The 24,315-nt window shown below is 38.9% G+C and overlaps 1 protein-coding gene across 3 annotated transcripts in view; it reads left to right on the forward strand.

Moving 5' to 3' along the window:
* Positions 1-23,855, forward strand: part of NEK10 (NIMA related kinase 10) — a 111,832-nt gene extending 87,977 nt beyond the window's left edge. Inside the window, exons 31-37 of one of the 3 annotated variants that reach the window (XM_054992105.1) lie at positions 3,148-3,248; positions 14,121-14,231; positions 16,135-16,243; positions 20,837-20,889; positions 20,985-21,040; positions 21,575-21,713; positions 23,124-23,855. In XM_054992105.1, coding sequence (XP_054848080.1) covers positions 3,148-3,248; positions 14,121-14,231; positions 16,135-16,243; positions 20,837-20,889; positions 20,985-21,040; positions 21,575-21,695 — 551 coding nt within the window. In that variant the 3' untranslated portion in view covers positions 21,696-21,713; positions 23,124-23,855. Of the gene's footprint in view, positions 1-3,122; positions 3,249-14,120; positions 14,232-16,134; positions 16,244-20,836; positions 20,890-20,984; positions 21,041-21,574; positions 21,714-23,123 lie in introns of all 3 variants that reach the window. The other 2 variants (XM_054992107.1, XM_054992106.1) reach the window with 2 other exon arrangements.
* Positions 23,856-24,315: the final 460 nt, after the last annotated feature.

The following is a 24,315-nucleotide window of genomic DNA, read 5'->3' on the forward strand; positions in this document are numbered from 1 at the left end:
AATGGCTGACCGTTAGTGCTTTGGTTGGTCAAGCAAATTAAGTATTATAAATCTGGAACCTTATTGGAATTTGTATTGGAAAAAATCACAAAGGAGATTAAGCTAGAAACAGAAGAATTTTGTTTCAGAAAAAAATTGTTTGGATCAGCCAAGTGAAGTATGCTAAGCCCCTGGGTCATTTTAGTTTTGACCCATAATAACACCGCAGGTGTCATTAGTCTAATGTTTATACTTGAACAGAAACAGCATGCTTACTTTTTCTTTCATGGTTATGTTTTTCTCAGGATACCTGCAGGCCTCTTCATTATTTATTACTGTTTGATATTTTGTAGATCTGTTCAAGATTCTTCTTGTCTTGTAAAAGCTCTTGTTTGTTCCTCAGTACTACTGGGGGAAATCCACATGTCAGTTGAGAGAGTGAGCTGGTTATTTCTGAGCCCCCACCCTCCTTTTTTTAAAGAGAATTTTTAGAGGAAGCTTTTTTCCTTCTCTGTGCAGTCAGTGTATTTTTCAAGTTTTGAATCATTTCCTTACTGGATGTTAGATGTCCTTGGGGGGGGGGGGGAGGGATGGAGAGATAAGGGTTATGGGGGTGGCTTGGTTGGTGGGATTTGGGTAGTCTTAGGCTGAGGGAGGTCAAGCAATGGGGACTGGTATAATCATATAAGGAGAAGCAAGCCAAGATATTTATTACTTTGCTTGCTTTGACCCTTGTCCCAGTCAAGCGAACTCAAGACGTCCTAGCAGTATACTATTAGGTCAGGAAGTTTTGTTTTCCAATCTCTTCTCAGTGCCAGCAAAATCCGGTGGTTCATCCCACCATGTGATATGTGCTGTGTTGTTCAGGATATAAACAGAAGAATTGGCTATGGTTACTGTGTGCTTCTTCCCTATAAATTATTTTAATAACTGTAAAAGTAATGACTCAGAAATCTAAGTCAGTGGCACTTTAGACAAGATACACACTAAACTATGGCTTTATTGGGCCAGTCATTTTGCATAATAATGAGCTAATGTGGAATATTAGATAACATAACGGATTTGAATCTTTTTTCAGATTTCAGCATGGTCATCAGTTATGAAGCTGATCTTTTTTAAGTTCATTTTATAGAAGGGAAATTAAAGTGAATAATAGTGGTAGCTTGTAGCTCACTTTACAGTCCTATGTGCAATAATGCTGTACATATACATTTTACATATGTTGGCCTTTTGTTCATGCACTAAAGGTACTCTGAAGCTTCATGTGGGTGTCAGAGCATCTGCTCAAGTTTCTGCATTGGGGTATATGTACTCAAGAAATAGGACTGTTTGTTTTTCTTTCTCTGAATGATTCAAGTATTTATGTCTACATTTCCTTTTTTCCTGCATATAAATGTGTTAAGGTAAAACATATTTAATAAATAATGCATAGAATATAACTAAAAAAATCAAAGTTTTTCAAAGGAATATTCTCAGCTTCACTTCAAAGGAGGATCATTTTCACAAAAACATTCTGCTATCACTTTTGATCCTCATTATCATGCTAATCTGCTGACTTTCTGAGTGCTTTACACAGGGCTTCCTTTGAAAATGTTCTGGGTACTTGAGCTGGTTCAAAATGCAGCAGCCCAGGCAGGACATAGGGATGGTATCAAGCCAGTGCTGAAAGATCTGGATTGTTTCTGAAAACAATTCAGATGCCTGTTCTTGCATTTAAGGCCCAAAATGGTTTGGGACCAGGGTGCTTGAAGGACCACCCGCTCCCATTCTGCCCAGCTGAGATCTTTTTCATAAGCCCTGCGCACTACATTTGCCTTCAGAGTTGAGGCAGGTGGAGACCAGAGACAGGTCTTTTCCCACAGGTGCATCTTCCCTGTGGAACGTCTTTCCTTTTGAGGCTTGTCTGGTGCCTACACTACTATCTTTTATGCATCTGGTGAAAATGTTTTTATTTACCAGGGCTTTTAATTAAGAGGCTGATGTTTCTAGTATGCTTTTAGCATGAAAACTGTTAAATTCATTTTAAGTTGCTCAATGATTTATGCTGTTATGTTCTGGCTGGGGTTTTAATGTGGGGTTTTAGTTAACAACTTCTAATGTTTTGTGTTTTTATTATGTTTTATTTTGTAAGCCACGTAGGCCAGGTTCCCTGAGGAGGCAGCATAATTTTTTTTCTAAATAAATAAAGCATATCAAACTTTTTCTTCATCCAGTTATGGAAATAGCAATCTCCTAACAGGGTCTGAATTTAAAGTAATAGTGATTAAGAGGGAACTTACATAGTAGAGTTCACCTCTTTTGATTTTCTGTATTTATATTTTAAGCTAAGGTAATCATATTCCAGAACTTCTGTTGAGGTAGAACAAATTCATCGTACTAAAAACAATAAAATATTTTCAGCTATATTTATTGTATATTTACTTCATTTATACTCTACCTTTCTCCACAATGGGGACCCAAGGATACACATTGTGTTTCTACAGCAGAGTGGGGTTTCAAACCTGGGTCGCCCAGATTCTAGTTGAAACTCTGGCCACTGCACCACCCTGGCTTTTGTGGGGTGGCTACTGTTGAACAGGAGCAATTTGAGCGAATCCTACAAGTTTCATGGTATCAGATTTCCTGGTGGTTAATGTTGGGCCTGATCCCATTGAGTCCTCCCTTAAAGGCCAAATCAGCCCTGAAAATGTCCCTTCTGCTGCCTTTCACTGACAGCAAGGCTGGCTGGCTGGCAATACTGTGTAGTTGCCTAGCAATGGCTTCTGAGGGCATTTGTTTCTTACATCTATAGGAACTGTTTCTATTATTTGAGAGGGGGTTAACTCCCGATGTGTTTGTTTTTAGTTTTCAGACAATTCTGCAAACCTGGGGTCTTTTTCAGGTTTGTAGAAAGATCTATCTTGTCTGTTCATGGCTCCAATCTCATTATTTGCCCATGCTGAGAGTTAGATATGAAATCTTGGAAGACATATTTTTAGAATTCTTGACCTACTCTTTTCAGTAATTGTTTACATAAGGAGGGGAGGAAGCATCAAATCCATTGATAATTTGCAAGATCCAGATGCTGTCCTCACTTTCTCTTTCCCTTCACCTCTGCTGGCATTTGTGAGATATACTGAAAACAACACAATTGGTTCTCCCAGCTGATTATGACATTATTAACTTCAGCGTCTGCAGGCATTGCTGTGTCACAACGGAAAGTGCGTCAGATCAGTGATCCTATTCAACAGATTTTAATTCAGCTGCACAAGATTATCTACATCACCCAGGTAAGGTTTTCCAGTGTTATTTTCCTTCTCTGCCATTGTTCTGGCTGTACAACAGAACCTGTTCCCTTTTCCTAACAAAAGGAGTGATTCATAAAATACAATATTAAACTAGATATTTGCTCCAAATTACAGATTTTGTTGCTCTTTTAAAATAAATTTTGAACATGAAGAACTAAATATTACATTTAAAACCCAGAAACTGTTGAAACTGCTATAGGTCTTTCATCAACTATGATGACTCAAGCTTCAGCATTTGCTTCCTTGTAACATATTTCCAATGCTTAGAAAAGGATGACTTTGGACTATCCTGGTGCAAAACAAAAAACTGTTAAAAGGCAGTTGTATTTGGGAAACACTATAATTTCACGTTTATTAAAAGGAACATAAAATACCATTCTAATCAACTACCTCTAAGCAAGAATCCCGATTCCCATTTAGTATATTAAAAGTTTCAAAATAATAATTCATATGTTCAGAAAAAATCTAGGATTTCTTCCTGCTTTGCAGAAGTTGTATGTAGAGTAATCTGAGCAATGAACACCAGTGGTTCTTTATCAATTAAGACTTCTTCCTTATGGGAATACTAGAGTGATATCATGGGATGAAATGATTTATGGGTTCTTTTGAAGCCTTTGTTGATTCTCTCCTAGGAAGAAGTGAGATTTTGTTAAAATAATGAGTGTCATCTTGAAAACCAGCTCAGATTGAATTCAAAAAGGATACTGATAATAAGAGTTTCATGTGTTTAAAATCCATTCAGGGGCAAAAAAATAGCATAGTCTTGTGTACAAATCAGGTAGAATGGAGTCAAGTTCTGAGATATTCATGCAGACCATCAAGGTCTTCAGATAGCCAGAGGTAAATCTGTTCACCTCTCAGTAGTATTGCAGGCTCACACTTCATGACATCTACCTAAAATAAAAGCTAAAGTTAACAGTGCCTTGAGAAAGGTTTGGCCTAACTAATATTTCTTCAATCCATCTAATTTCAGAGGTCCCTAAGAAACACAGACAACAGGGTGCACTTTTTATTTTGATTGCTGTGTCTGTAGCATAGTGGTTAAGTGGTTGGGCTGTGAATCAGCACTACGCTGGTTTGAATCCCACTACTGCTATGAGCTCAATAGGTGGCCTTGGGTAAGCCACTCCTCTCAGCCCTAGCTCCCCAGCTGTATTGTGGGGATAATAATAACACTGACTTGTTCACTGAGTGGGGCACTGTCTAGAAGAGCATGCTCAATGGCCATGCTTTTCCAGCAGCCCAGATGATGATAACAGCTGCACACTTTTTGGCACCCCAGGTAAACCTCCACAAGCTTCTGCCAAGTAAATATGTAAAGTCTTCATGTGTTGGGTGTAGCTCCCCAGTTGTCTGGGGTTGTGCATCTCCCTTTCAGACATGACATGTTTAGCATAGCTAACACTGATGTACTGATCTCTGAATTAAGTCATGTTTGAATGATAAAATAACCAGAAACTTTGTGTCAGCATTGCAATGGAAATTTTTATTAAGCATGTGCACGTGCATGCACATAAAAACCATGATTATGCAAACAAGATTCTTGTTCTGATACTCGGAAATAAATTCTATAGCATATTCTAACTGATTATAGAGACAGGATATATATTTATGCTTCAGCATATTGGGCAGTGGTAAATAAGTAAAAGCTACCAGGAAAAAAAGATATGAAGAGAACGCCACCAATCTGCCACCTTCTGAATCACTGTTAATGTTAATGATCATTGCCTGAATTACCCTCAGGATTAATCAGGTTGTTTTCTTATTAAAATGAGTAGCTTGGTCACCAAACCACATTTCAGATTAAATTGGAAGAGAGGCAGTTATTCCACACACAGCTAGTCAACATAGTTCCCAAAACTATATCTTTAAATTGCTATTTCCTGTTTGAATCTTTTTTTTTATATGTTTCTCTTAATTCTGACTACTCTTACTAAACCAGGTTTATCGGTGCTTTCTAAACCATGCACCTTCATTTACTGGCATTTCAACCCAATTTCTAACCACCACTTTTACCTTCATACCATTACTTACTTATCTGTAGCCATTTTTACGCCCTTATAGTCATCCTGTTATTCATTATTCATAACATTTCTTTTGTTCTTGACCTCTTTGTTGCTGGGGTAACGTTATCGCTTACTGTGTTGCTAGATTTCTTACTTCCCTTCTTTGTATCTTAACTATTTACCCTTTTCATCAAGTTTTGTCAGCGTCTCTCTTTTGAATGGGTAAAATACTTTCTCTGCAGTCGATGGATTGTGGTGGCAAGCTCAATTAATATATAGTGACCTTTCCTACAAGTTCCTTTATCCTGTCATTAACAAACCTGATTATTAATTTCACTGATTCTATTCCGGTTCTAAAGGAACCAAAGCCCATATCATATGCATATCTGGCTCTTGCATAAAGTGTGAAGCAACTCCAGTTCACGGTATAATTGTCTGGACCACAAGAGGAGCCTCTTGCCAATGTTAACTTATTCTGATGAAGCTCTTGATGTCCTACCTAGCTAGGTTTGTTTGGACTGGGCTGACCCAAAAGGAGTGGTTTCTTTTTAAGATTCAAGTTGGGAATTTTTTTAGAATTGGTTCAAAGAGGCTTGGAAATGGGACATGACATAAAGATGTGGAAGAGGCAAAGTTCTATATTTCCATATGGATTTTCTACTGCAGGGATAAGAAATCTGTTTTCTATTGTACCCAGCACATGTTGATTTTTGAGCCGTCTTTCCAAGCCAACACTCTTGTGAACCACTATTTCTTCAAATGCACATTTAGCTGTATAGGAAATTAAAACAGATATTTGTAATTCCTTGAAATAGTTTAAACTGATAAGATAAACACAGCACATTGCTTCTTACCAATGCAGCTTTCATTTTATGATTGTTGGAAATTACTGTGAGAGGCCTTTTCTTCCAAACGGAGGGAACCCACACAACCTCCTATAATTTTTGGGAACTAGGTTGGTTTTGAAATGTATGCTTTCCCTCAGTTGCTAAATGTTTTTATGGTGGCAAGTGTAAAGGCTTTGAGTTTGCTGTGTGAGGTAATTTTGATATTGTGCCTGAAGAGTACAGAGATTACTGAAGCCGGAGGTTCCACAAAACAACAAAGAAGATTTATTTATATACAGGTGATTTTTAAAAGAATAGAACAGCAACCCAGGTCTTCAGACGGTCACAGGAGATGCATGGCTGAGGCACTTAAAGTTATGGTTTCAGGTTGTGATTTCAGTATAATTTAGGGGCTAGAGTGACAGACCAGGGCTGAATCCGCATGTTCCTGTGCTCTGAAAAATGTGTAGAAAGAACCAAAGTTATGTGCTGTAACTTATGTGGTTACAATGTCTTCCTAGTTGTATGTGGTTGTAATGTCTTCCTAGTTCTCAGGGAAAATAGATAGTCAGATAGCCCCTGCTATAAAGCAGAGTATATAGTCCTCCCTTGCCCAGATTGTTGAACCCATTGATACTATAGGTAGATCACCAGCTCCTTCCTTTCTTGGTGGTGGTGGAGAATGCTATCAAGTCATAGATGACTTATTGCGCCCCCTGGTGGGGTTTTCATGGCAAGAGACTAAAAGAGGTGGTTTGCTATCTGCAATCTAGTCTTTGTTGGAGGTCTCTCATCCAATTACTAACCAAAGCCGACCCTGCTTAGCTTCTCAGATTTGACAAGATCAGGCTTGCCTGGTTTATCCAGTTCAGGGTCTTCTTTCTTTATTCACTGGAAATTTATCAGTGATTATATGTGACTTGGATACAGATTGCTGGCATTTCCAGGGAGAAAACAAGTAAGCTTAGGGAATTCAGATATCCTTTGTGCCTAATTAGAGTTGAAGTTGATAATGTCTTGGCCAGGGGCCCAGGGCAGGGAAAAAAGAAAGTCAATTATATTATTGGAAAGAGGGCTAAATGTAGGTTACTATGATTTTATTAAGGAGAAAAAGGGAAAAAACCTTGTTTTTTAGAAGAAAGCAAAAGCATCTGCAAATGTCCACGTATCTCCACTTGTAATATCAGCAAAAGATACTCATATTTACCAGGAGTGCTGTTGAGGCTGAAACATGATCCAAAAAGATATACCATATGAAATGCATTTGGATTTCCTGATCTTCCTGCCCATGTGATCTGATATTTTTGGTGACAGTAAATATTTGAGCAGGTGACTCCAGTGTGTTATCTGCCAACAAACTATCATGCCCTTTGCAGTCCTGCCTTTACCCCATAGAATTAAGGTTTGCCCCTACTTAATTTCGTATATATCCCAGGGGATCAGGAAGCCTTTTATGCTTTCATTCTTGGCTGGCTTTAACATACTAACAGAGAAGTATTGGCGCTCACTGCCCAGTTCCTGAAGGCATTACATGCTTTTCTGACTTTATATAGTCTCTGCTGACATGATGGGACACTTTTAGACATGTAGGATGTTTATTTAAAGCTATCAGTTGCAGATTGTCTCAAACAAGCATAAGCTGAAGTTCATAAGGGGAGAGTTCTCATTGTTAGATCTTGGCTACCAGCAGCTTTTCCCCATTCTGTTGCTATGACAACAGGTTTCATTTGGATCCAAGGGGGAAAAAATCATGTACGCTTTTTAAAAACCATTATGTAAATCCCTTACCTTATTTCCACTCATCTGACATCTGAATCCCTGAAAACTGAAGCAAGAATGAAAAGTGAGTAAGAGAGAGGGCTTTGCTCAATTTCCTTTTTAGATGACTGGCACTCAGACAACACTGGTTTGCTACCAAGGACCGCTCAGTATGTTCAAGCAACTTATTTTCCCCTCCCTTATTACAGTTTCAGATGTTCAATATCTGCTTAGTAAATATCCTGAATGATTGACAAATGTGGGTGATCAACATCCTGATCTAGCAAAAACCTGCAGTGTGTATTTATTGCCAAATACTGCAAGCAGACAGTTGAGATATGCCATATGATCAGAGTTTAGTTTTTGGAAGAATAGGTATTGGGACTGGTCTGCAATCCCTTTTCTGGCAGCCCATTTGGTTAAGTAGTTAGTGTCAGACTAGGACGGGGGAGATTCTACTGTGCCATGAAGCTTGCTAAGTGGCCTTGGACCCGTCACTCTCTAATGTTTCTATTGTGAATATGAAAATTGACAAAGGGATAGGAACTATGAGCAAGACTGTAAAAAGGATGTAGTAAACCAGATGTTTCCTGATGTGTGGAACACTCTGCAGCTATCCCAGTGGCAACTTTAAGCATTTTTTGCAGCTGCTCACGATCACAGATTTTTCACAGTACCCAGAGTAAATTTTTCACATTTACCCTGGTGTAAATGAGGCTCTGTTTTTGATCCTGAAGACTGGATCCTCATTGAAGATGTCTAGGGCAAATTAACAGTGCCAGTCTGAACCACAGTTACTCTCTTCTGTGCCCATTAATTTTAAAGGACTTAGGTGTAATTGTGCCTAGGGTTGCGCTGTTAGGTTGCTTTAAATGTTAGGTTCTTCATTGAATTATCCCTAAAACACTTTACATGTATATTATGCATGTGATATTATGCATAGGACAATTGTGTTTCTCTCCATGAGGATGATAGGGATATATATTGCCAGGGCACAGGAATTGTTTCTGTCTCCCTATCTGCATATATACCAGATTGAGAATGATACTGCCACATAACACGAATTAGCACAAAAAGCATTTGTCCCAAAATGGTACTAAAACCAATATAAATCCATGTATCAACTGTAATATCCTACCTAGGAAGACTTGATAACTGAGGCTGTTGACCTAATGAATGTTTGTTATAAACCAGATTTGTCTTTAAAATAGCTAAAGTAAGGTAGTTTCACGGCCGGAGAACGATGGTTGTTGTGGGTTTTCCGGGCTGTATTGCCGTGGTCTTGGCATTGTAGTTCCTGACGTTTCGCCAGCAGCTGTGGCTTCAGGTAGATGAACCTGAAGAGGAAGCTGAGGAAATAAGAGGAGAGACAGCCAGGATTCTACGAAAGGCAAAGCTTCCCACCAGCAATATAACACGCAAAGAGAAAAATGCCATCAAGACCCTCAATGCAGATCCAGACATCATCATTCTACCAGCTGATAAAGGCAATGCTACAGTGATCATGAAAACAGAGGAATACAAAAAGAAGATTAAGGAACTCCTGGATTCCCCCACCTACAAAAAACTAAAACGAGATCCCACTTGCAAAATCACCAGGCTAACAAATGCGCTGATCAAGAATTCCTCACTACATCCCGACACGCACAGAAAACTATGCAAGACTGAAGCACAGCCACCTAGACTATATGGACTCCCCAAAATACATAAGGATTCAGTCCCACTCCGACCCATTGTGAGTGCCATTGGTTCACCGACATATGAATTAGCTAGACATCTGGCAGATCTCCTGCAGGACCACATCGGAAAAACCTCGTCTTACATCAAAGATTCAGCAGATTTCATCAACAAAATCAGTTCTCTGAAACTCAATCCACAAGACATACTTGTCAGTTTTGATGTTGTATCCCTGTTTACCAAGGTTCCAGTAAAAGACACTATTGCACTTATTAATCAGATTTTCCCAGAGGATGTAACAGCCTTATTCCACCATTGCCTGACAACCAGTTACTTCCAATGGGACAACGAATTCTATGAACAGATGGATGGGGTGGCCATGGGGAGCCCACTCAGCCCAGTTATAGCAAACTTCTACATGGAACATTTTGAAAAAACAGCTCTAGAATCAGCACCCCACAAACCTAGCGTATGGTTCCGGTTTGTGGATGATACATTTATCATTTGGAGCCATGGGGAGGAAGAATTGATGGGGTTTTTGAATCATCTCAACAACATCCACCTGAACATACAATTCACCATGGAGAAAGAAATCGAGGGAAAACTCCCATCCCTGGATACCTGGGTCATCCGCAAAGCAAACTTTCAGTTAGGTCACAAGGTCTACAGGAAACCAACTCACACTGATCGGTACCTACACAAAAACTCCAATCACCACCCCCGACAGAAAAGAGGCATAATGAAAACATTAGTGGATCGTGCAAGACGGATATGTGAGCCGCACTTTCTCAATGAGGAAATTAATCATCTAAACCACGCACTCCAGGCAAATGGCTACTCCAGAAATGAAATCCGAAGAGCAATCAAACCCAGGATGAATCAAACAACCAAAGAAAAACAGTCTCCCACAGGAAAAGTGTTTTTGCCATATATCAAAGGAATTACTGATCAGATGGGAAAGCTTATGAAAAAGCATAACCTTCAAGCAGTATTCAGACCCACCCGAAAAATACAACAGATGCTACGATCAGCAAAAGACAGTAGAGACCCCCTCACCTCTGCAGGAGTATACCGTATACCCTGCAGCTGTGGACAAGTTTACATCGGGACCACAAAGCGTAGCATCCAGACAAGAATAAAAGAACATGAAAGACACTGCAGACTTGGACAACCTGAAAAATCAGCAGTGGCTGAACATAGCCTAACTCAAACAGGGCACAGTATCTTATTCCAGGACACCAAAATACTGGACAACACTTCCAACTACTTTGTCAGACTGCACAGGGAAGCCATTGAAATTCACAAGCATAAGCAAAACTTCAACAGGAAAGAAGAAACCTTAAGAATGAACCGAGCATGGTTGCCAGTTCTGAAAAACACCAGGCTAACAAAACATTCTATCCCTGACAATAGCCCTGCAGAGAAGATTAGCACATCAAGTACCAATCCATATGCAAAAGAACCTCCTCAGGATACAGTGAAGCCTCCCGCCATTAGCATTCCACACCCTGGGAAACTCTTACAGGATGACTCAGCTCAACCCCACCCCTCCTGAGTAGATACAAATGACCTACATCTTCTCCACACTGTGACACTGAGAGATCTCTGTCTTTTGGTGCTACACCTCTGAAGATGCCAGAGGTGCTACACCAGAGGTGTAGCAGTTCCAGCAGTTCCCCAAAGAGGTCACATGTCAGGTGGCCCCGCCCATCTGACTCAGCCATTTGGGGCCTGTTTCGGCCTGGATTGGGGCCAAAACGGCCCAGATCAGGCCTCTGACAGGTGGTGGATCACTCTCCTGCTTAGCAGCGGCCCAATCCTGACCATTTTGGGCCCCTTTCCAGCCCCCTTTTGCCATTTTGGGCCCAATTTCAGCCCTGAATGGCCAAGATTAGGTCCAAAACAGCCAGGATAGGTGATGTCAGGGGGTGTGACATATGCAAATCAGTTATGCTAATGATACACTTCTGGTGATGTCAAGGGGCATGGCATATGCTAATGAGTTATGCTAATGAGTTCCTCCAGCTCTTTTTCGATGAAATGACCCCTGAATTCACTATTTTAGATATAGCCACTGATTCCTCTTATTTTCTTTTCTCTTTTAAGAGCAAGATTTCTCTTTCATTTCTCCAAAGACAAATCAAGGTGCACTTTTATAACTTCAATCCCGACTCTAAATTCCTCAAAAGACGGAAAGAAAATGCTAGTTAGATTTCAGGGAGAAAATGGGTAAAGAGAAATTAAGAGAATCTCTCTTAAAGCTAGCTAAAAGTGAAAACGATGTTGAAGAGCGTGGTTTTTCTTCTGGCTCCATATTCATGTGCAGAAGGAGTATTTTTGGAAGACAGAGTCTGTTCTGTACAGGTTGTCACTTTCTCAATTATGCTTTTAAAAATCTGCAGGAATTTTTCATTCTGCAACTTCTGCCTGCAACTTCTTAAATTTTTGATATAGCACCCTCAATATATGTGATGCTGTATATGTAATATGAACGCACATACAAAAAAAGACACTTCCTCATCCCAAGAAACTCACAGTGCAAAATCAGACACTGGAGAAGGGATGACTGCTGGGCTCTCAGGGGCAATGCTGTTCCACCAAAGTGGGTGAGTGGAGGGCTAAGGGATGAAGGTTAAGCTTTTCAGTGCTGGATTTTGAGGAAGAATCTGAAAGAGGAGACAGAGGTGGCACCAAACATGTGTCTTCTTTGGTATGGCAGATTCCAGTCATAAGGAGCAGCAAGTGGAGATGGCTGGTCTTTTAAGAGGGCAGGAATGCATAGGGATAGAAAACTTCATCTTTGTAGAATAGCACTTAAGAAGATCATGAATAAACAAGAGGCTAATTGATACAGATAGATACTGAATTTACTTAAAAGGAAGACAGTCCTGAATGCAAGACTGAGCCACCTCTAAAAATGTTAAATACAAAAAGGTTTTTTAAAATTATTGAACATAACTAACTTGTATGCAAATTTAAGATGACACCTTTTAATTGGCATACCTGGAAAAAAAACTAGTATTGTGTTTGAGTAAATACTGTAATTTGGAGGTGGAAAAGGCATTGCGGTAAATTAAACATTGACAAAGTAAATCCCATCATCTCTGGCATACCCACACACTTAACTTACAAGAGTGTTTCATGTCCCTTAACATCACAGCAAACATTGTTTACCACCTGTCAGAGAGCCAGTGTGGTGTAGCTAGCTAGAGTGTTGGACTTGGAAAAGGCTCACTTCAGTGATCTTGGTTCAAGCATTCTGTCAACCTAGCCTACCTCAACATTGTTGCAAGGGTAGATTGACAGAGGGGAGATCCATATGTGTCACTCCCAACTCCTGGCAAACTGACAGAGTTGATGGTTGGATTTGGGTGGGAGAAGGTTTCGGAGGTCTGCTGATTAGGCAGGGAGTCCAGTAGAGACTTTAGATATTTTGAAGATAAATAGGATTTGGGTGCTGTTCCTGTCAAAGTCAAAGTATTTCTGTTCCATGTAATGTATTTGAATCGGTCAAACAAGAAACCTACTTTATAATTGTTATGCTTTCTCAGGCCGCAGCTCTCCAGTAATTTTGTTAATGTAATACTGAGAGGGCTGGAGAAAAGGGAAACAAAGAAACAACCAAGCTATGAATACCACTGAAATAAACCTGTTTCTTAGTTGATTTCATCAGACTTACTGTGTGGCTTCCTCAAGGTTATAAACCCCTCATAATTGGCCAAGTGAATGCTGGGTGGCATCCTGAGTCCAAACCCTCACTGGGGGTTGCAAGACTAAGTAGTCCCAAAAGCCTCAATTATAAAATTAAAAGTATTTTTTAAAAAAAAGAAGTTTGAGGGTATGAAATTTAAGCCCCTTGTTTCTAAACCTGTAGATAGGGTGTTGTCATAGAAGGCAAAATGGCTTATGGTATTCTCATTTTCTCCATTTTATCCTCACAACAGCCCTGTGAAGTGGGTTAGGCTGGGTGTGTGACTAACACAAAATCATACAGTGAGTTTCAAGATCCCAGTCTGACTCTAATCACCATACCACACTGGCTCCCCATTTGGTTTTGAATTTTGCTTCTTCTGTGTGAGCTCACTAGATGTTGGACAACCCGATATATGTCCCCCTTAGCTCTCCAACTGCAGTGGGAAAGTACTGCACCAGCATCCAAGTTTGTTGCACGATAAAGTGTGTTATAATAGAGGTAAACTACTATACAAGTTCTTTTTTTTTTCTGTTTATTAAACTTTTATTGCAGTTAAACCATTACAACATAGTAACATACACATATAACTTGAAACATTAACCAGTACAAAACTATTGTGATACAGGAGAGATACTATACAAGTTCTTAATGTAAGAGTAGTGGTAGTAGTAACCACAGTTTCTGCCTGATAATAATAGAGATGATCATGCAGAAATGATGTAAGCAAAATGAAGAATAGTCTTTCCCTAACTGTGTGACATTTCATGGTATTTTTTTTTCTCTGCTTTGCTAGCTAACAGCAGTTAAGGCATTCATATTTCTCTGCTATACCTTTTTCCTGTCTAAAGAGTACAGACTGAGTTGTGATAACTGTTTCTGCACCTTCAAATAGCTTCCACCAACTTTGCACTGCAACTTGAAAAGAAGAGTCATTGAAAGATTCAAGAAATCCCTTTTCAACCAACAGAGCAATCCATGCAACATGAAGTCTGAAATTAAAAAGGTGCAGTATTTCAATGGTCTTTTTCAGGGAGCTTATGGTTCCATCTATTACTTGAAATACGGGCCAAATGTTTACAAGGGTTCTAGGGCTGTATTGTTAGAGATGAACATTCCATATTTACATATGCTGCTGCTTTATTCAAGTAGAATAGTTGACCATGGATAGTAGCTTCCCAAAAGCCTTGGAGAATGGTTTTGAAAATGATTTTGCCTGAATTTGAATATGTGCCTTTATTTACAGAAGGACAGCCCGCCCGCTGCTACTAATTGAAATACAAAGTCATTCTTGCCTTTCAAAGGTGCGAACAGGAATGCAAGGATTCTAAAACAGTATCACCAGAAGTTCAAGCTCTCTGCATCGAATTTTCAGAGTTTTACAATATGGGATGTCTCCATTGAAGGGTGAATGGAATGAATCAATGAAACCAAACTTCCCCTTCTCCCTTCTGCAACCTCTTATTTCTCCATGAATGAAGAAGTTGCTCCTGAGGGCCAGGGTACCCTTGGGAAGAGACTAGAATGCAGCAGGAACGAATTGGCAGAAATTGTGCTGCTCTGCTCCCACATAATCCCTAGCTTCTCTTCACTCACCCAAAAGGAGAGAGAAGTGTTTTCTTCCAAACTGCAGCCTTCCCTTCAGCATTTCATCCCATTCTATTGTATTCATTCCAGAGCACCTTAGGGCACTCAGGAGGCTTGAAGAGGGAGGTGAAAGATCCATTCTGTGAACATTTTCCTCTCAAAGTTCATTGGATCCAACCCATTGAGCCTAAATCATCTTTTCTGTTGCAATGATTTATGTTGTAAATCATTTTAGAAAAAAAATAATGTTTATCTGATAGTTTTTGAAATAAGAGTAGTCTCCTCTTACCATTTGCTGAAGCAGATCTCTGTTGTGATGACTTTGTAGAGGAACATGGAAGAGTATAAAGGTCAATGAAAAAGGAGATTTAGTCAAGCTATGAAAGGTGGTGAGCTTTGAATTCTAAAACATGAGCTCCTTTCTTCAACGGACAAGAATGCAAATGCATTTTGATGCTAGATAATCTTGGCATAGTTCTGCAGAACGTTTTTCAGAGCATTGCTTTGCAGCTTCCACATTCTTGAAAGATCTTTTAAGCAGATAAGATCTAATGGCACTTTGGATACAGTCAAATACAGAAAAGTAGAATCTCTCCATAAAAGCACTAGCATAAAATCTTTCCATAGGTTCCAACCAATAGTGAATAGATGGGGGTATATATACAGCTATACCAATAGAGGGTGAAAGGGAGGAGATGTAACCTGTATTTATCTCCAGCCATCACTCTGACATTGGTGTACCTTTTATCTGGCTGGTGATGATATCTCAGCAGTGCTATCTGTTATGAATCAGTAGTCAAGCAACTCATTGCAATAATCGTTGCTCAGCAATAATAGGAATTATTCATACACAAAGTTGTGTGAAAATGGACCAAACAATTTGCTCACCATGTGCTGGGTCACTATAAAATATTAATGGGAGTCCACTGGTGCACATGCACATGCTAATGCAACCTGTGCTCTTACCTGAGCTGAGAGCAGATAAGGGTGTACTTTCTATTTATCTCTCAGTACAAATGCACATGAGTACATAGTACCTGTGCCCTGATGGCTAGTTTTTCTAGGCATGGTACTAATTAGGGGAGTGTAATTCGGGTTCGGTATTTGGTAAAAAACAACAAATGTTACCAATAAAGATTGTGCAGAATTAGTTTGGAATTTCTGGAGTCACTTTGAACTCAAACTGTGATCCTTCATCCTAAGCAAGTTATCAATCGATTTAACTAGATCCTGAGTTCTGAGAGTTCTTTAGACCACTAGTTATTTATAGTCGTATTTTTAGGGGAAAGAAGTGACATTTATATTTATGTTTTGTGTTCCAGCTTCTTCAAGGTTCTCCAGAACTGATTGAGTCTAACTTTTTCACAGCAGATTGTCACTTATTACTTAACTCTTCAGGTGGAAATCTGTTTCTCCCAGATGACAGATCAGGTAAGTCTAGCAAAAGTCATGGCTTTCAGCCTTTTTTAATTGGCTCATACAGTTGACATTGGCAAATGTTAGTAAAGACAAATTACTATTATAAATAGAGATGGGCACGAAATGGGAAAAACCGAAATGAGCATTTCATATTTTGTTGCATTCCACGAATCATGAATGTTCACAAAATTGTCCCGTTTCACGAAACAATTCGTTCGTTTCATGATTTATCAGAACCCAGGGCACTTCAATGGCCCCCTTCATACCCAAAGATGCCAAACTCGCATGGAGACTTCAGCAGGCTTTCCTTCACCCACCCTCACCCAACAAGTCAGCAAGAACAAATGCTTTAAATAAGAATATAAGCAAAAAAAATTAAGGAAGAAAAGGGTCAGCCTCAGTAAAGCTGGGCCCCAGAGCCAGGCAATGCCCTGAGACTGGGGTTGGGTGGGGTGGAGAAAAGAAGGCACCCTCACCCAATGACCTTCCCAGCAAGGCCAAGAGCTGAAAATAAGAAAGAGGCTTTTCAGTCTCTTTTAAAGCAGCAGCAAATCCAGCCAAAAGCTCCCAGTTCCATTCTCTCACACCAAATCCCAGCAACCAGTCCTCCCTCTCCCTCTGTCTACTGGAACTGAAAAGCACAAGGCAGAGATTTACCTTATATAATAAATGTTCACATAGAGCAGAACAGGAGGTCTCTGGTTGGCAGACAGACCTGCCTAACAGGGTTTGGAGGGATGAGATTGATGTTCCCATGGCTACAGAAGGCCCATCTCAATTACCTAGGGGATTAACCCCCCTGCTCCTTGCTGTATAGGGCAGAATGGAAGCTCTTCAGTTGGCAGGGAGAGTTGCCTATCAAGGTTATGTGGGCTAAGACTGGGGTTTCCAATGGCAACGAAAGGTCTGCAGACATTCCGGGCCTATGTTGTCTAGGGAATCAAAGTATTGGCACCAGCCTGTCTGGCATCACAAATCATTTACGAATTGAACGAATCAGCCCCCAAAGTCGTGAATTTTGTGAAAACCGTGGCCCCACAAAACATGTTTCGTGAAACACGAATCGGCCCAATTCATCATGAAATTTGATTCATATTTTGATTCGTTCCCATGTCTAATTATAAACTTTCATTACAATGTAGTAAATAGGTAAATATTTAACAACAGCATGATATAGAACCCTGAGGCAGCAGTGTTTAAGTCCATAATGCATATGGGATGAAAACAGATAATCATAGAATTGTCCCTTAAACCTGTCCCATGTGGTGACTCTGATTATCTAGTGAGATGGAATTTGTAAATTCTGATCATGTTTGAGCTAATTCTTACCTAAAGTCATAGTCGTAGTTACAAATAAGGGTTTTTTTTACTCTATTCTAGATTGGAATGTGGGAAACATTCAGGATTTTATGCACTGCATGGTTCCATCTGTATCGTAACCTGTTTTGAGAATCGGTTAGGCTAATTAACAACAACATCATGCAGAATATGAACTTTAAACTAACAGTAATACACAGAGATTGAGGAGACGATAATAGGCTTAAATAGGGTGCAGTGAGGATGATTTAACATGAACAAGGTCACTTCACAAGAAAGGAAGGTTACGGAAATATAGCAGCAGAGCAAAAAGCACAGAGGAACAAGCAAGGATTGCCAGGGGACTGAGAGAGTAACTATGCTTGTGAGGGGAACAAGAGATAAGCATATAGGCAGGAGCATTTACACAAAAATATAGGGTATAAAGCCTTAACAAGAAGGATGACATAGTCACCTCAAAAAGCAGAGACGTTGTTTTAACAAGAGCATTCAGAATTATCAGAGGAGGAAGCAGGAGGTTAATTCTTTTTTATGAGCCCATTTCAGCTGCTATATAACTCATTTTAACAGAACTGGATTTGAAGGGACCATCCGTTCTGTAGACTTTGATACTGTGTTATTCACAGTACTGTCTTAGCATAGAATGTTTTCTTATTTACTTACTACATTTATATTGCTTTGCTTAATGTACTGCATTTGTATACCAATGCATTCAGGGTGGCTTATAAATTAAAAATCAACCAGTACTCTCAGGCTGGTAGACTTTTCCAAGGGCTGACATATGCTCTCTGGCCTGGACTTCTTTCTCTTCCACCTACCGCTCAGGGCACATAGGTCTTTTTTTCTATGTAGGGCAAATAAGATGGCTTTAGCAAGCTGCCATATTGTTTTGTCCAGTCATCATATGAAATAGTAGTTGTTTGAAATGGTAGTAGCGTATAAATGTTTTAAATAATTACATACATAAAATAAAAACTGTGTGAAGTACATTGGGCTGAGAGTGTTTCCCTTGCCCAAGAACACCCAGCAAGTTTGTACAAATATTTTTCACACAGTTATGCTATGCATTTACTTCATTGGTATTAATTACTACATAGTGCATATACACTGCATCTTCATACTGGTAGCTGGGGAATTAAAGGAAATGTGAGTATGTTAGTCATCATGAATTGTATGTGTGTCATCTTTATACTTCTGAAAAAACCCTGTAAAAAATTAAGCCATTTAATTCCCAACAGACCAGTGTTTTGCATTTGCAGGTAAAATATAAAGTATACACATGGTTATCTAACCACAATGGAACACACTTCTGTTTTCCAGAGTTTCATTTTCAGAAGCCCCTCCCCTTCCCCAAGTTCAAAGTGTACTTTGAGAGTTTGGCACAAGAATTTTGAAAGGACACATTGGGACCCGGTAGCCCTCCAACTCACCCCTCATGTTGCTCCTGCCCCCCCCCCCCCCCCAGATTTTGAGAGGTATTTGGGTCCGTGGGAAGAGGCAGAAAATATCATGCTTCAATGCACACGCACTCTTTGCACAGATGTTTTAGATGGGATCCAATCCTCTGATTTTCATTGATCATCTGCTTTAAAAAGATTTTGCATCAATAGATTTATGGAAAGGTAGTCTAAAGAAAAGTATGGCAGTTTTGAAGAGCTTTGAATGTGTGTTGATCTCTTTGGATTATGGTCACGGTTATTAAAATAGAGACTGAATAGTGTTATAAGCCAGTAATTATAAGCATGCGTGCTTGAAAATATGTATAAATGAGCTCAATCGTGCATATTTCCAAGTGAATATTTTTTTAGGATCAGAATGTAATTCCCGTATGAAAAGTGAGAAGGAAGCTTTTGTTTGTTCTCGACTTTGGAAAGAAGCTAGAACAATATTCAGATTATACTGCAAAATGGCAAATTAAAATAGCACATGCCAGAAATGAAATTTCTGTGTGATCAATAGCTAAGAACCTAACTGTTATTGGAATAAATTTTGGGACAGTACCATGGATTGTCCTACTAATGGTCATTATTTCTTTCACAATCTAACTTTCACTGTGTACTTATTATTTATTAACAATATTTTTACCATGCCTTTCTGCCCTTACAGAGCCACCAAGGTGACTTACAAATCTAAACATGCAAATTAAAAACCATTAAAACCAATACATCATTAAAATAGTTTTAAACCAGCGGAGCAATCACTGAGAGGAGTGCCAGGTGAAACAAAAAAGTCTTCATGTGCTAATGTAAAACAGAAAGGGCCAGTAGGATCTTCCTGAAGAGAGAATTCTGGAGTTTTAGGGCCACTATTGAGAAGGCCCTCTCTTGGGTTGCCACCTTGCCTAATCTTGGAAGGCAGGGGCACCTGAAGATGACCGTAACTGTCAGGCAAATTTGTAAGGAAATAGGAGATCCTTCAGGTATGTTGGTCCCAAACCATATAATGTCAGCACCAGCACTTTGAATTGTGCTCGGAAACAGGTTGGGAGCAAGTGTAGATGGCCAAGACTGAAGACCCACTCCAATCAGCATCCTGGCTGCAGAATTTGAAGTTTCTGAACACTTTTTCAGTGACAATCCCATGTACAGCACATTGCAGTAATCCAGTCCAGATGTGGGCAAGGCATTTCCCACAGTGGCCAGATCTTTTCTGTCCAGAAAAGGCCACAGCTGACTAGCCAGTCAAAGCTGCTAAAAAGTCTCCATGGCCACAGCTGCCACCTACTTATTTAGCCGTAGGCCTGGGTCCAAGAGTTCCCTGAAACTACTGTCCTTATGGGAGTTGCTTATGGGAGTTGTGTGCGTATGTTTTCAGATCTAAGAAGCAGTTGTTAACCCATAAGACTAACATTAGACTACAGCATTACAGCTCATCTTTCTTCTTATTCAGGCACTAACATCACAAATGTCAACCATACGATAAATAAATACCATTACAATCAGTAAATCTCCATTTTACATCCTTGCTGGAGAACTGTAAGAGTAAATGCATGCCTTCCATACTCTGTGAGGCTGTTCCTCAGGAACAGGACAGCAGCTGCGAAGGCCCCGAACCCAAGCAATAGCTGATTCTAACCGCTAAGGTTGCAATTCTAAAGACACTTCCCTGTGAGAAAGTGCTATTGAATAACATGGGACTTGCATCTGAGTAGAACTGTTTAGGATTACTTTCTAAATATCTTAAAATCACTTTTTTGCATTTAAGAAAAATGGCCTGTTTATGAAACTAGAATGTCCAGTTATCCAGCATTATCCTGATACAAATTATCCTGATATAATTTACTCATAGGTCTTCCTAGCACTTTTGATGAGGATGAAGGAATAACATATGAACAAATGCAGGTCAGATGTTAACATTATTTTCATCAATTTCGTTAATTCTTTTCAATTCCTTTTTACTAACATCTATTGAAATTTGATATCCTTTCACTTTCTAGACTGTGATTGAAGAGGTTCTGAAGGAATGTGGGTATTACAGTTTCACCTCAAACAGGTAAATCTGAGTTTTCAAAAGTCTAAATAATTGTGTGCTCAATCAATGCAACTTTTGTCCTGTTTTGCAACTATAGTTTTCTATTTCCATTCTCATTTAATGCATAGTTTTATGGTATGCAGGCAAGTGCTGGATAAAACTGACGTTGCACATTTTTGCCAATAGTTTTAATGGTCACAGCTGCTGCATTCTAACAGAAGAACAGCACATCTTTTGTAGCAATTTCCGCTCATTATATCCCCTCCTCCAGCAGAAGTACTTTTGAAATGAAAGTCATCTCCATCCTTATTTATGTTGGCGGACATGAATTTGTTACAAAAGTCCCTGTGAAAAACAACGCTGATGAGAAAAAATATGCCAGGGCTGAGAACTAGTCTAGCTGATATTTGGTTTTGAACATAACACAAAAGACAGAACTGTGAAGAAAGAAAGAGAAAGGTGTGTGTGTGTGTGTGTGAGTGTAAAATGTAGAAATAGTTGAAAGGAAGCATTCGGTCTTTGCAAAAAACCACAAACACCTACATCTTATTTCAGCTGCTGTCTTGATATCTGCTGCTGTTCTCCCTGCCCTCCTCCCAATCTTGATTGCCATTGTTTCAGTCTTTCCTCTAAGGTGACAGGACTACATTTACAGGAGAGGTTGAATGTTCCCTAGTTGATCAGTTTAAATAAGGTAGGTAGGTAAATGTATTGTATATGGCCACTGGCCTTTACAAAGCAAAACACATATACAAATTACAACCATAAAATTTAAAAAGAATTCTAAAATACCAGACATTAAAATTATACAAGACAACATTAAAATTAAAATTATACCAGACAACATTAAAATTATTCAAAACACAAGCAAGATCTACTTTACAGCTAATGATTTACTGCTAAGACTGATGAGATGCTTTCTTAGAAGCCACACTTGCTTTTATTTTTCTAGCAGCCAGGGCAAAAAATGCCACTTTGTAGGATACAGAGGCATCTACGTCAGATGACATGTAGACTAATTGATCGGAGTCAGAGAAGGAGTGTATGTTATTTAGGGTCTTGGTCAGGAATTTCTTTCTGGGTTCCACATACAAAGGACAAGCCAGAACATAGTGAAAAATGTCCTTTAGTGATCTACCGCATAAACAAATGCATTGCTCCTTTGGTTTTTTGGAGTACTGGCCTAAAAGTAACTCAGTTGGCATTATTTGATGTAAATGCCACTCTAAGGTTGTGCACAGTAATATCAACCAGGTAAGAGGCTCTAAGATGGTCTTTTTAAATAAGTTTATACCATGGGGAGACCTTTGGGTAATTGACACATTGTCAATTAAGTGGTCACTTTTATAAACCCACTCCTGCAAGTCGAAATTGTTTCCTCAGGGCAATCAGTTTAAATAAGATTTTACTCAGTTGAAAAGAGAATGTAAAGAATAGATCCTGAGGCATCCAAATTTCTATTCTGTACTAAAAATCAAATGTTTGTCCCTATCAAATTTACATAAACCAGAGAACTATTTTGTACTAAAAATCAAATGTTTGTCCCTATCAAATTTACATAAACCAGAGTTCACATTTCTGTAAGAGACAAAACATCTCATAAGTACCCCCTGCCTTGGATTTTCCATAGAGTTTCATGATGCTTATTATTTTTAACCAGAAATTATCAAGGCTAACACAGAGAAGAACATTAGATTCCTTTAAACTAAACCATGCTGTCTTCTAGAAGTGCTAGTCAGAAACCTTTCTTAGTAATTTTAGTGGTAATCATACTAAGAAGTCCAGGTCATGTTGGTGCTCAGTTTTAAGAATTTAGGTTGGTGTTTCACTTTTCAGTTCTGAATGTAGAAACAACCCAAAGGCAATAGGATGAGGGTGTTATTCTTTTCACCATTACTTGAACATTCAATCCTCCCCCTCCCAACTCTGTTAATATTTCCATTGCTAGTTCAATCCTAAAAAAAGTAACTCTGTTTAGGATTACATTATGCATGTCTGTTTCATGGCACAAAGATTCAGTCTTATTCAGTCTTATTCAAATACCTGTAAATGCTACAGAATTTCTCATTCTATAAAACACTTACCACTCTTAAATCTTTTTTAGGTATCAATATTATCCATGGGGAACAAGGAATTATCCAGCCAGAAGATGAGCACCTGAAATTCTGACTAGAGTGACATATTTTCCAATTAGGTCTTAACTGACTTGACCGTAGATTTTTATAGTCTCATTGCCAAAGGGATATACTTTGTTTAAAGGACAAGGAGGAGAGGAGAGCATTCAGAAATGTGGGGTCAGTTTCAAAGAGTCTTCCAAGCAGTGCAGCTATAGCATGCAACTTCAACAGGAGCTCTTTGCACAGTATATTCTTCGGCAGGATATTGTGTTTGCAAAATTCTTCCTGGTTCGTATGTTAAGTATATGACCCAGTACTCCCCAAGGAATTCTTGCTACTTTATATAATATGGAATGGATCGTTAAATACTCAGGTTTGCTACAAGTATATTTTATGGTTTATAGATTTGCTTATATCAGAGATTTTATCTTTTATAACAAGAGTGTCTATCTTTTATAAAGAAGAAAAGTAGAAGGTACCAAAGGGAAAGCAATGTATTTTCTATATCAGAATTAAAAATTGTCAGGAACTCATTTGAGGAATAGGCTATTTAAATTTAGTTACCTTGTCTTTATGGTGGCCTTTGGGATATTTAGGATTTCTATTGCAGGGATGGGGTGTTAGACAGCATTTATAACTTTAACGACTTCTAAGAATAATTGTTAAATGTCAGAATTGAAATTTAGAGCATTTATAGCTTATATTAATAGATAAATAGTGCTGTGGTCTGAAACGTACATGCAAGATTATATGTGTGCATACAAACAGGTACGGAAAGGAAATGATAGCTAAATGTAACTAATTATTTGTAGCACTTAATGCACTTTGGAAAATTTAAACATATGCCTGGACAATACAAAAATTGGAATGTACTTGATTATTGCAACTAAGACTTTTTTTCTCTTCTATCTGTTTAGAATTATCAGTTACAATGAATATGGAATACATGTATTGTTCTCTCGTATATTCCTTATAGAGATTCTTAACCCTTTTAGAGACTATCTCCAGATAAAAATTATTGTTGTTTATTAATATGCTTATCTTTACCTTTACCTACTAGTAGCTTATGAGTTTTTGGATATGTAAAGTAGATGGCGTGTAAAGTATATAAATAAACATTGTTTCTGCAGTACGATATTTAAAACTAGACAACATGTTAGTAATGTACAGTTTAATTTC

Source organism: Eublepharis macularius, chromosome 11 (assembly GCF_028583425.1).
Source record: "Eublepharis macularius isolate TG4126 chromosome 11, MPM_Emac_v1.0, whole genome shotgun sequence".
NCBI classification, from domain to species: domain Eukaryota; kingdom Metazoa; phylum Chordata; class Lepidosauria; order Squamata; family Eublepharidae; genus Eublepharis; species Eublepharis macularius.